The sequence below is a fragment of the Podarcis melisellensis genome (assembly GCF_964234715.1).
Source record: "Podarcis melisellensis genome assembly, chromosome: 3".
NCBI lineage: Eukaryota > Metazoa > Chordata > Lepidosauria > Squamata > Lacertidae > Podarcis > Podarcis melisellensis.
This window is the reverse complement of record NC_138530.1, coordinates 43738342-43751101: the sequence shown is the minus strand read 5'-3', so window position 1 is coordinate 43751101 and position 12760 is coordinate 43738342. Positions and strand designations below refer to the sequence as shown.

At 39.4% G+C, this 12760-nt stretch overlaps 1 protein-coding gene across 4 annotated transcripts in view; it reads right to left on the bottom strand.

Annotated features, from left to right (window-relative positions):
• PLD5 (phospholipase D family member 5) overlaps nucleotides 1-12760 on the bottom strand; it is a 109427-nt gene that overhangs the window by 24489 nt on the left and 72178 nt on the right. For 3 of the 4 annotated variants that reach the window (XM_081905824.1, XM_081905825.1, XM_081905826.1), the window contains one exon: nucleotides 1252-1379. In XM_081905824.1, coding sequence (XP_081761950.1) covers nucleotides 1252-1379 — 128 coding nt within the window. Of the gene's footprint in view, nucleotides 1-1251; nucleotides 1380-8087; nucleotides 8136-12760 lie in introns of all 4 variants that reach the window. The other variant, XM_081905827.1, reaches the window with a different exon arrangement.

Sequence of the window (12760 nt, the reverse complement as noted above, 5' to 3'; positions counted from 1 at the left end):
CCCCAGATCTCCTCCTGCAATGTCAGCTCCTCGCTTGCCATGACTTCTGATTCTGCTCTTCAGCCAGTCCATATGCCCAGACCACATGTGGGTTCCAGAACAGCCCCCATTGGGGAATCATGCTTTAGTCTGTATCATGTTAAAACTGCTTTGCAGCCTAATTAGTAAATGCATTTAAAATTAAATATCATTGTATCTACTACAAAAAGGAATCAGTAAGCTACATTAACTTCCTGTTTTGGTTTTGCTAGAATGCAATATACAGGCTAGTTAGAGCAAAAAGATTCACTTCTGTTACATCTCCAGGGGAGAGGCTAGAATGATAGATGATAACTTCCCACTCCAGCTGCATGGGAAGAGACAGATTATTGGCACCCACCATATTTATCAGTCTAGAGTTTTCTCAAGGAATTGCCCACTGCTTACAATTTAAGCTATTGCTTCTGACAGGAATTTCAAAAAAGGAACAGAATGAAAGACATTCAAATACAGAGATGATTTGATAAAATCTCCTGTTATTCAGAACAGTGCAGTATAGTGTGCGACAAATACAAAGTCAAAGAGCGCTTTTCAGCATGTTACTGCAACCAACAAACATTACTGAATGGGTTGTTTTTCACACATCACACATCAACAAATGCTGATCAATAAGAATGGTTCCTTGAGGGATTTTAAGATGCTGAAAATACAAGCACAATTTCCAATTTTTAAAAATCGCGCAATAGGTCTTTTCTTTAAATCCATCGGATCCTTACTCCTGCATATTTCCTGTAAAACTAAAGACTGTGTAAGTTTAGCGTGCAAAGCACAATTTTCAAGAACATCCTTAAGGAACAAAGACATTTGCATCAACACAATACAGATAAAGACTTGAAATGCCACCCCTAGACCACAGACCGTACTTAATTTACTGCCACAATGCAAGATGTCCTAATTAGAACAAATTGGGAACTAGTATCGTTTCCACTAATTACAATGTTTCTTAGTTTTAGCTGGGTAAAGAAGCAATAGCTCATAGGTTCTGCCATAAATAAGAACAAAGTCCTAGAACACAGATAAGTGCCAAACAGTTTAAAATAAATAACCAGTGCAGTGAAGAGGGGCTGAGCAGGACTGGGCCCATTAGCTAAAGTGGTACCTCAGGTTAAGAACAGTTTCAGGTTAAGAACGGATCTCCAGAACAAATTAAGTTCTTTAGCTAGAAGAGCAAGATAAAAAAATGCTCTAAATGAATAAATAAATTGAAAGTACCTGCCACAGTGACTTCCATTCTAAACTGGCACTTCCAATGTATACATGCTGCCTATCCACAATCCAGAATGATGTCTGCAGATGGCCATCGTTGTAAGCCGTCATGTTTATAAAAATCACTTCAGCACCTAAGGAATACAAGAGCATAACAGTTAAAGTTGTGCATAAGGAAACAAACAAACAAAAGCTTACATAGTCAATCACTTCAGAGTTTCACAATGCCATCTTAAGCATGGAGTTCAGTGCAAGTGGGCTTAGAAAGGCATACTCAGAGACGCAGTCCAGCCCTGTGCATGTTCACCATGTTCAGTGGGCCTTGTTCCATTACAGGAACTTTATAGCCACATTTATTATCACAACTTTCTAGCTACATTTTGCAGTGTAGGGTAAGGTAGGTATCTGGGAATCTTGTCAAAAGCAAAGAATTTTTAATAGTCATCAGCTACAGCTCTTCAGAAGCATGAGCTGAAGTAATAAGAGTCCTTCCGGAAGAACAGTTGGCTAGACAGAGACAGAACTATCTGGTCATTAAGAACCACACACTTTCTTTCCAGTTCTTTTTTGTGCAGTGGTCCATGTCCAGTCAGGAAATTAGTTTTTAATCTCTCTAAATCCATTTTCTTGCATGACTTAGAAGGAGGAGGCAGTTCCTCCTCTTGACAGGCACCACAAATTTCGCTGCTGATCCCTGGCCTGGATGGTACATGTGTATAAAGGACTGGCAACTTAAGACCCGGGGGCTGGATGTGGCCCAATTGCCTTCTCAATCCAGCCGATGGATGGTCCGGGAATCAGTGTGTTTTTACATGAGTAGAATGTGTGCTTTTATTTAAAATGCATCTCTGGGTTATTTGTGGGGCAAAGGAATTTCTTCATTCCCCCCCCCCATATATATATATATATATATATATATATATATATATATATATATATATATATATATATATATATATATAGATAGATATAGATATATAGATATATATATAGATATATATATATAGATATATATATAGATATAGATATAGTCTGGCCTACCGCATGGTCTGAGGGACGGTGGACTGACCCATGGCTGAAAAAGTTTGCTGACCCCTGATAAAGGACATTTCTTATGCAGAACTGGTGAAACTAAACCCCCTCAAAGGCCATCTACTGACATTATTTACAGTGTCAATTGTAAATACATTAACTACAATAGCTACAATAACTAACATGCAAAGATTTCAATGTTTAATTAAGGAAAAGTGGGTTAGATTGAACTACGCTTCCTAGAAACCTTTAAAACAAGGTGATTAACTCAAAGCCTGTAGGCCACATCTTCACCCAAAGGCTTTTTGTAGCCTCTAAGACTATCCCAACTGCATTCTTTTTTAAAAGACAAAACAAAACAAAATTAAGCACTTCTGTCTGTCCCTTACTATAATGCCATATTCATAAATGGCTCCTTGTGGCAACTCAATTAAAAATATAATAATATTAATTAATGAGTGCTCCTTTTGGTCTCCCTGCTGTGATACTGTGATTGTATACCAGCAGAATATTTTTGTGACTCCTCCAAAACCCCCTTCAAAATGTGTCATATATAAAACATTATTTAATTCAACAATGCACAATTCCCTTAGAAATATATTAAGAATTAAGATCTGTTATCTGCCCCATAGGGAGTTGGACTAGTTGACCCTCAGGATCTCTTCCAACACTACAATTCTATGATTCTGTGACCTACTTAATAATAAACTAAATGTGTAAGGCAGACAAAGCATCTCCCTGTTGGAACTAGCCTGCCCAGACTCTCCAACTTTTTTTTCCTCAGAGAAACAGGGAAAAGTAAGACATTGTCCCCATTGGAATCATTGAAACCCCTTGTGGATTGTTCTGCTCGTCCACCTGAAAGCAGTTACTCTCACAAGCCATCCCAGCCATATTAAGATCTTGCCACTCTGCATATTGTAAGATGATTTTCTACACACACAAATGACATGGCCTCCCACCTATAATTCTCTATTCTTAGGAATACTTGAGAATCAAACCGTCAAGAGTTTGAGACACCGTGTTATTCTTGCCTTGCGCTTAGTCAATATGGCTAGAAGAAATATTCGCAGTGCAGTTGAAGATAATTCAGTTGCAGATGCTTTATACTATGAGATCTCAATATGTTTACTTGGAGTAACACATTACGGATTTCATGGAACTTACTTTATAGTATGCAAATTTAGTATCATTGGGTCTTATTAGAGGTAGCAACTAATAAAGAAGTGCAGGGGTTTTTAAAAATATCTTTATAAGAAACAGTACCGTATTGGCCTGAATATAAGCTGCACCCGAATATAAGCCACACCTTTAAAATTGGAAGGGGGGGGGGGAGAAAAAAAGAAAAAATACCCAAATACAAGTTGCTCCATTCCTCACTGCTCCTGGCTGCATACTGGGCAGGCGGGTAGGGGAGCCGCACTGTGTTGCTGGCGGCCTTTCCCCTTCATCGCTCTCTCCCTTCGCAGCCTTGGGGGAGAGGGCAGGGGACTAAGCCTCACTTTAACTTTTCACGGTGGGAATTTGGGGAAAAAGTGAGGCTTATATTCAGGCCAATACGGTATATATATATATAAAGTAGATTAATTGCTGACAGAAGAACCATTTCATATTGGATATTTTCCAGTGGCACAATGGCAAAGTAACTCATCTCCAGGCATTTTAAGCTTTCTTCTTAGCTTTATGCCAAATGTCTGGAGGTGTTCCAGAAGTTCCATTAGTACAAGCCCTCTGCATTCAAATGTGGTTAAGTGTAAAATGGAGGGATGCACAAGTCAATAATACAAGGCTACGTATTTTACTGCACATCTGACTCAAACGTCTAAACTGAAAATGGCCTGTTTTTGTGTTTAAAAAGAGAGATCCTGGCAAGAATGATTTCAGACTCAAGGGAAGTCCAGCAGGACATTCCCAACATGTGTCCTGCAAGGAGTGGAGCAATGGATCCACTGTTGCATCTAAAGCCATGCCAGCTTGCGCCAGCCCCCCAAGGAGGAAAAGCCTAGAAAAGCAGGGAGGGTTGCTATGCCAGCTTCAGGGCTCAAGGACTGAGCCACTGGCTCCCCACAACTCTCTCTTTGATGGTCTACTGCCAGTAGGAGAACTGGTAGTAGCAGCTCTCCACCACTGGAGGGAAATTTACTTGCCATTTTAACACCTGACCATTGAAAGGGTGTGGAGAGGTAGGACTGTTTCCAGTCTCTGCTACATAAGCATGTGAAACCCACAGAATATTTCAATATTTCAATATTTCTGATCCTTTCTTTAAATTTACCTTTTTTAAAAAAAGGAATGTTTTAACTTATTATCTTCCCTTCCAACATATATACTCACCACTTTCAGCTTAACATTTAGTTTCATTTATTTTTCCATACCCTTGGGTCTCATTCTTTATGGTGGTTCCTCACCTTTCGCCAAATTTTATTAAAAATAGCTCAAAAACTGTCTTTTTAAAGATTTTGCCAAAAAAACCTTTTTGTGTCTGTATTTTCACTTTTTGAAATATGGCAGCCTTACCAATACTCTCCCTTAACAATTATTGATGTCTCTTCCTCAAAATATCAACAATTTTGCAAAAGAGGTGAAGGGGTTTCAGCCATAATAATAATAATAATAATAATAATAAATTTTATTTATATCCTGCCCTCCCCAGCCAAAACGGGCTCAGGGCGGCTAACAAAAATAAAACAGTACAAAAGTACAGTGCAAACAACACTCTAAAATCATTCATTATAAAATTGATTCAAATCAAGCCACTGGCAACCATTGTGCCAGAGCTCCACGAAGATTGCCGAGGGAGGGAGTCAGGCTGTGCCCTGGCCAAAGGCCTGTTGGAACAGCTCTGTATTGCAGGCCCTGCGGAAAGATGTCAAGTCCCGCAGGGCCCTAGTCTCTAGTGACAGAGCGTTCCACCAGATCGCAGTCACAGCCAAAAAAGCCCTGGCTCTAGTTGAGGCCAGCCTAACTTCTCTGTGGCCTGGGACCTTCAAGATGTTTTTATTTGAAGACCGTAAGTTTCTCTGTGGGGCATACCAGGAGAGGCGGTCCCGTAGGTACGAGGGTCCTAGGCCGTATAGGGCTTTAAAGGTTAAAACCAGCACCTTAAACCTGATCCTGTACTCCACCGGGAGCCAGTGCAGCTGGTATAGCACCGGGTGAATGTGGTCTCGCAGCGAAGACCCCGTAAGGAGTCTCGCTGCAGCATTCTGCACCCGCTGCATTTGCACAGCCACTATAATAGTGTAGTGATACAATTTGACTTGCATATTGTTTATTTTTCTATTAAATTTTTAAAAATGCCATAATTCATAGCATTTGGAGAATTTATGTGAGTTAACGTTACCTATTTATGTTGCAAAGTTGCACTAAAAATCTACAGTACACTGATCTGTAAAAATGCTTTTAAAAGGTAATATAGCTCTCAATGCAATTTTCCATTGACGATGGATGGCGTCACATTTTTATAACACATTTTTAACATTTTAACTGACTGGTGTAGATTAGTCCTAGGTGGTGGTAGTGAAAAATACTGCTACTTTTCCAAATCTCAGATTACATCATCATACTCAATTATTTTGTCTTTTGTTGGAATGCCACTGAAGCAACTACTGGTAACTCATAACATGTGCATTTAATGTGTGCACATTAAGCTATACAGAATCGGAAAAAACAAATAAAAAGGAGCCGGAAACGGAGTGGGTGTCCAGGAAAAGAAGCCTTGGCAATTCCACCTTCCATTGAACCCAAAGGGTTTTGTCTATACATTACTTTGGCTTTAGGCACTATCCCGGAACATGACCCCAGCATAAGCTGAGCGTTTCCTGTACAGTTATAAGGATGCTCTTGATTGCTTCTGTCAACTTTGCTTAACAGAAAATTATGCTCCAAGGAACTGACTACATTTGTTGCTCATGCATTTCAGACAGCAAAGCTATTAAGCGTGTCAATCAAAACCTTAAATAGAACATCTATGAAAATCTGCCCACATTTTATTGCATATCTGTTTACAGAAAACAAAATCAAAGCTTTGAAAAATGTAACTAAAACTTGGCTCCCATACATACGACTGCCCCATTTCTTAATTTGGTACCAGAAAATCCTGCTTTACACTATCAACCTTCGCAGTAATGGAATAAGTTTTCTCAGCTTAGGAATACAGCTCCCAAAGGGGAAAAGTCCCTTTTATAGTGACTTCTTTAGGAAAACAAACAGTAAGAGACAAGCGTTTAAGTGCATATCCAATTTGGAGAGACTTATGTTCCACTGTGGATCCCTGCGCCCTCTTTGTGAGACATTAAGATTTTGTTTTGGTCCCATGACTACTACTTTCCCTAGAATAAAGACTGCAGAGATGCATAAAAAAGTATTTCAAGGGTTGTAAGCATGAAAACCTGTTTATAAATACTTAATTAATTAATAGCTTTTATTTGCCACTTTTACAGTGCAATCCTACCCATGCTTACTCAGACGTGAGCAATACTGAATTCAATGTACAGTACTGCAGCCTTAGCCTTTGATATTGTTGCTGCCTACTTACACTGTAAACTTAGAGACTCTAATTTTATTTTTGTAAAGTGTCTTCCATATGTTTCACACCAGACGAACGCCAGATTGAAGCAAACACTCACACACAAACTACTGTTTTGAAGCATATGGGGAGTGTGAACTAAGAAGCAGCTCTAATCACAGAAGATTAACAACAAATTGAGCTGTTAAAACAGAATATAATCTAACTTTTCATACAAATACATCATTTGTCTGGAAGCACGGTATCAAATAATGCTAGAAAATATAATTTCTTTCAACGCAATCTAACATTCCTTAGGTAAGCAAAAATGGAACTATCAGCAAAATACGAAAAGAACACCTAGCGATCTAACAAGAATAAAACTATGTGTTCTAACTGACCAGAAAAAAACTGATCCTCTCTTTTACACAACTGCTTGACTTTTGAACAACAGCAGCTCAAGCTGGTGTTAAGGGCACAGGTTCAGGTTAAAAAAAAAAAAAGGAGTTAAAATGTAGTACTACTGCTAGTTGTAGTAGTAGTAGTAGTAGTAGTAGTAGTAGTAGTAGTGTGTTCGTTCTCATTGTCCCTTTGTGGGTTTAGCCTACTGGGTGTTGAGTACCAGACAGTTCCCTCTCCGGTCTAACTCCCCAGCTTTGGAATTCACTTCCCTACCTAGAGACACAAATGGCAGAGACCTTGCGGGTTTTCCACCGCCAAGTAGAAACATTTCATTTTCTCCCAGGCACCACTCTGGATTGCTGCGGCACTGTTCTTATTAGTTGTTTTATTTAATTGTATGTTTAACTGAATTAGAGTGTACAGTGACGCACCATGAGGATCCACTGTTCAGAAATATTCCACTTGACAGTTTGTGGGAAGTGGAGAAATCTGTACTGTGGTGCCTGATATATTTAGTAAGATACTGCACACAAATGGCTGGCTTTCTCAGAGAGCTACCATGCTAATTAAATTTCAGGTGGCCTCCATGCTGCTTGTTGAGCGTTTGAATGAGTCTTAATGTTGCCCTTTATTAACTGAGGCGGTTAGAAACGGAATCTAGTTCACTCCGCAAGATCTATGGGGGAGCTGGGACCAAAGTCTACCCCAATCCATTGGGTCACAATGAATTCAGAAGTGTCAACATTCATATATGGAAGCTCCATGGGAACATAAGGATGATTTTCTTTTTTTTTTTCTTTTTTCCAAATTTGTTTTTCTTTGCCTCTTTTAAAAAAACCCACCCTTTTATTTTATCTTTATCTAACTTTGCACATTATTTTCTCATTCCAGGGTGACTTACCCTCATTCTCTTGACCATCTCATCACAGGTTCTGGGTTTCACACTTCCCTGCAAAGTGAATGAGAAAATGAGCCTGATTTTGATGCTGCTAGTGAATTACAGAAAAAAATATATTTTAAAATTTCTAAGGTGGGAGTTTTCATTACATTTCACCTCCCACCTCCCAGATAGACCCAATGCATCTAACCCTGGGCTTCAGAATAATTTTATGTTAAAAGCTGTGAAACTGAGTCTACCTCTTTCTAGCTTTTGGCTCTCAGTGGAACTTTGGCAAGAATAAGGTTACATTCCCATAGAGCGTCTAATGTATTGAATGTTGACACTATAATGGTTTAAAGCCTCACTGACCTGAATGCTTATTGCAGAGCATGTAAAATCACTACACATTGCAGAAGGACGTTTTCAATACATGCAGACTTTGACATAATCATCATGAGATAGAAGAAGTGAAGCACTCCAAAATCCGCAGTTGGGCAACACAGTTATTAGGACAAACCACATTGTCTCATAAAAATGAGTAATTTTTACAAGTTCTCCAGAGCTGTGCATTAGGCTAGATAACATAAATCAAGGGTTAGAGGGATGACGGAGTGGGAGTACAAAAGTTAGGTTGGATGTTGAAATCTGGAGGTCTGTATACTCAGTCTGTAGATGGAGATTGCAAACTGAATTAGTCATTGAGAAGACGGCTTGCAGGTGTCAGAATTCTGGGATGAAGAATCAATGACTCATATTCATTAAACAAACAAACAAACAAACATAAACCCCAATTGTTATCCAAATAAAAAAAGCTAAAAAGGCTACTAAAATAGAGCCATGCATTCCAAGCACTTAACTGATTACAAGTAAGGGAAAGACCTGGGGAGGTGTATGGGGTATATGACCTTTCAACTTTCCCAAAACCTATTATTTCCAGGATTAGATTACAATTTCTACCATCCCTGACCTTGGGCCTATCTGGAGGATTCTGTGCTGGTTACCCCTATGATTCTGTGATTCTATATGCTTACAAAGAACCACCAGTCACCTTGATCATTAGTCTTTTGTGGGAGAAGTGAAAAGAGACAAGTATTGGATTAAAAAAAACAAAACACATTGCAATAGCACTGTAGCAAAAGTATTTTCCCACAGTCAACATAACCATGCAACCCTCCTGACTTAACAGAATTATCAAAATTATTGGAATTGGTCTCCCCTTCCTTAAACTTTTGCTCATGTCATATTAGTGATCAGCCAGTGGTTAATTCATGTCTCAGAAATTATGCAAGCAACAGTTTTAGTCTCTAGTGCATAACTCTAGGACATGGTTAATGCACACAGAAAGCAGCAATGGGCCACTTTAAAATCAAATGCATGTTCTAGCTGATGTGGTTCTTTCATTCGGCACATAGGCATTGAAAAATATAATGGCTGTGCTATAAGAAATTTATTTTTCTGTAAATTTGGTGAAAATCTGATTTTGCTGCCACACAGAGGCACATGAGTACGTAAAAAGAGCCCGGCTGGATCAGACCAAAAGCCTTTCTAGTCCTGCATCCTGTTTCCCACGGCGGCACACCAGGATTCTTATGTGAAACCCACAAGCAGGACATGAAGGCAATAGCTTTCTCTTGCATGTTGTTCCTAAGCAACTGGAATCCAGAGACATGCTACGTCTGATTTTGAAACATAAAAAGGCCCAGATGTTGTAGTCTCTCACCAGGAAGTTAGTTTCTCCACTCTCCTGAAGAAGGAGAGAGTTGAGGTGGTGGGGAGATTGGCATGATATAAACACCACCAGGAGCACTGGATTGGCTCTGCTGTTGCACTAGCACTGTGCCAACCTCCTCATTGACACTTGCCCTCTCCCTACCAGTGACCCGTCTGCCAAGAAGCTAATGGCTTTACCCCATGCAGCAAGCCACTTCTGATGTAAGAAGGCAACAATGTCTGGTGCTATCTTGATATCAAGGAAACAGCTTAAAATTATCACCTGGGAAGTTTGGAATCATGTGATACTGACACCAGCATAGTACTAGCGGTCTTACATTGTATTTGCCTTATCATATAATGAGCAGGACACAGACTTGCTTTATCTCTTAAGGATAACAGAAAATAAATATCTGTTGCGCTCCTATTCAGTAACCAATCTGTCTTGAAAAAAATGAGCCTGAAAGTCTCAATAGTGCTGTTATAGCAACATTTCTACTAAATGAAACAATTAAAACCAATTAAAATTCTTAACTGTCAGTTACAAGCCAACTAAAAATGTCAGTTAACTTGGCTCCATATGGCTCACACATTTGACTTTGGCTTGGATCCTAAGAGAAGTTAACTTAAGTAACTTTGAAGCATGCAGTATTGGTACATTAATATTTATCCAATATAGTGCTGCCCTAACACACAAACCATAAAAGCTAATGGATGTATACTATACCCACATAAGGTATATTATAAGTGGCACAATGAAGATAAACAATTTGGCTGTAGGAATAATTCCAAGAAACCCATATTCACCAGCAGTCATGTGATTATAATAGATTTCTAGAAAATGTAAGAATAGCTCCGCTGAATCAGGGCAGTGGCCCAGGTAATCCAGCATTCTATTCTTACAGTGGCCAACCAGATATCTATGTGAAGCTGGCAAGATGGAGCTGAGTGCAACAGCTCTCTCCCCCATGAGGTTTCCAGCAACTGCTTGCCAGAAGTATTATTATTAAAAATGAGGACACAAAATACATGATATAAACAAAAACAAATAACCCTCCTCACACAAATGCAATTAAAAGACCAGCATAGGCTGTTAATCAGCCCAAGTCCTGATGTTTTTGCCTAACACCTAAAGTTATGTAATGAAGGTGCCAGGTGAGCCTCCCTGAGGAGAAAATTCCACAAATGGGGAGCCACCACAGGAAAGGCTTGTTCTTGTGCTGCCATGCTCTGGAGCTTTCATGGAGGAGGCACACAAAGAAAGGCCTCAGATGATGATCATAGGATCTGAGTTGGTTCGTATGAGGAAAGGTGGTCCTTGAGGTCCTGAGCCGTTTAAGGCTTTATAGGTCAAAACCAGCACTTTGAATTGAGCCTGGAAACTAATTGGCATCCAGTGCAATCAGGCCAGGAACTGTGTAATATGCTCAAACTGTCTTGCCCTGGTGAGCAATATGGCCACCGAATTCTGCTGAAATTTCCAAACCACCTTAAGAGGCAGCCCTACATATAATGTGTTGCAGTAATCTAACCTACCCTTACAGAAGCCATGCTAGTTCAGCAGCAGCAAGACTTGCTCTTCTATATGCTTGGTTATCTTATCTTTAACAATACCTCTCACCAGTTTTCCAGGGGAAAAGTCATAGAATTGTAAGTCATAGAATTGTAGAGTTGGAAGGCAATGTAGGAATTTCAAACTTAAGCTAACTAACATAATTTCCAGGAATCCCCATCTCCCATTTCCCTTTTTTAAAATTGGGGTTACAGTGGCCACTTTCCAGTTATTGGGTATTGAGGCTGATCTTATGAAGAAGTTGCTTTTCTAAAATATAGAGAACTCTTGGTTGGATGCCATATGGATCAAGCAATTTTTCATTTCCCCCCTTTTGTTTATTAGGCCTAGAACTTCAACTCTCATCATCACTATTTTTCTCAGTTCCTCAGACTCCCTTTCTACAGAAGTTAGTTCAGACACAGTGGTTTGCCTTATATATTCTGCTGTGGAGACAAATACAAATAATTCATCCGCCTTCTTTGCAATCTCATTATCCTTCTTTATCACACATTTGATTCCCTTGTCATTCAGGGGTCCAGCTGCCTCGCTTGCTACTAATGTAATTACATATTTTTGTTAGTAGTGGTCTTTATGTATTTTAGCAATATAATATGCTTCTCAAATTCTTTTTTGGCACCCCTTATAGCTTTGTGTTCCTTTTTTGTTTTCATCATTTGGAGAAGACTTTCATTTTTTAAAGGAAGCCTTCTCGCCTCTTCTTCTTTCTTTGACTCCGCTAGTTAACCATGCTGACATCCCCTTGGTACTTTCCCTAATCTGCAATATACAATACAGTGGTACCTGGGGTTACATACGCTTCAGGTTGCAGACTCCACTAACCCAGAAATAGTACCTCGGGTTAAGAACTTTGCTTCAGGATGAGAACAGAAATCGTGCAGCAGCGGTGCAGCGGCAGCGGGAGGCCCCATTAGCTAAAGTGGTGCTTCGGGTAAAGAACAGTTTCAGGTTAAGAACAGACCTCCAGAATGAATTAAGTTCTTAACCCGAGGTACCACTGTATTAAAAGCTCAACTGGAGTGCATTTTAAACAACTGCCAAACATTTTTGAGTGATTTGATCTGCTTGACTTGCCCTTCAACTTCATTTTTACCAATTCCCTCATTTTGGGGAAATTTCTTCTTTAGAATTCAAATGTTAATGGATTTGATTTTTTAAGGCAATTGACCATTTAGATTTATATTAAATTTAATAGCACTATAGTCACTGCTCCTAGCTGGCTCAAAAACACTTATATCTCACACCAGGTCACAAGTGCTTAAGTCCAGGGTCTTTGTTCCTCTGGTCAATTCCATGACCAACATTTAGGGTATCTAGAAAATTTCCCTCTTTGTCATGACTGGAACACATACGTAGCCAGTCTATGTGAGGGTAGTTGAAGTCATCCATCACTGTATTTTCACTATTGGAT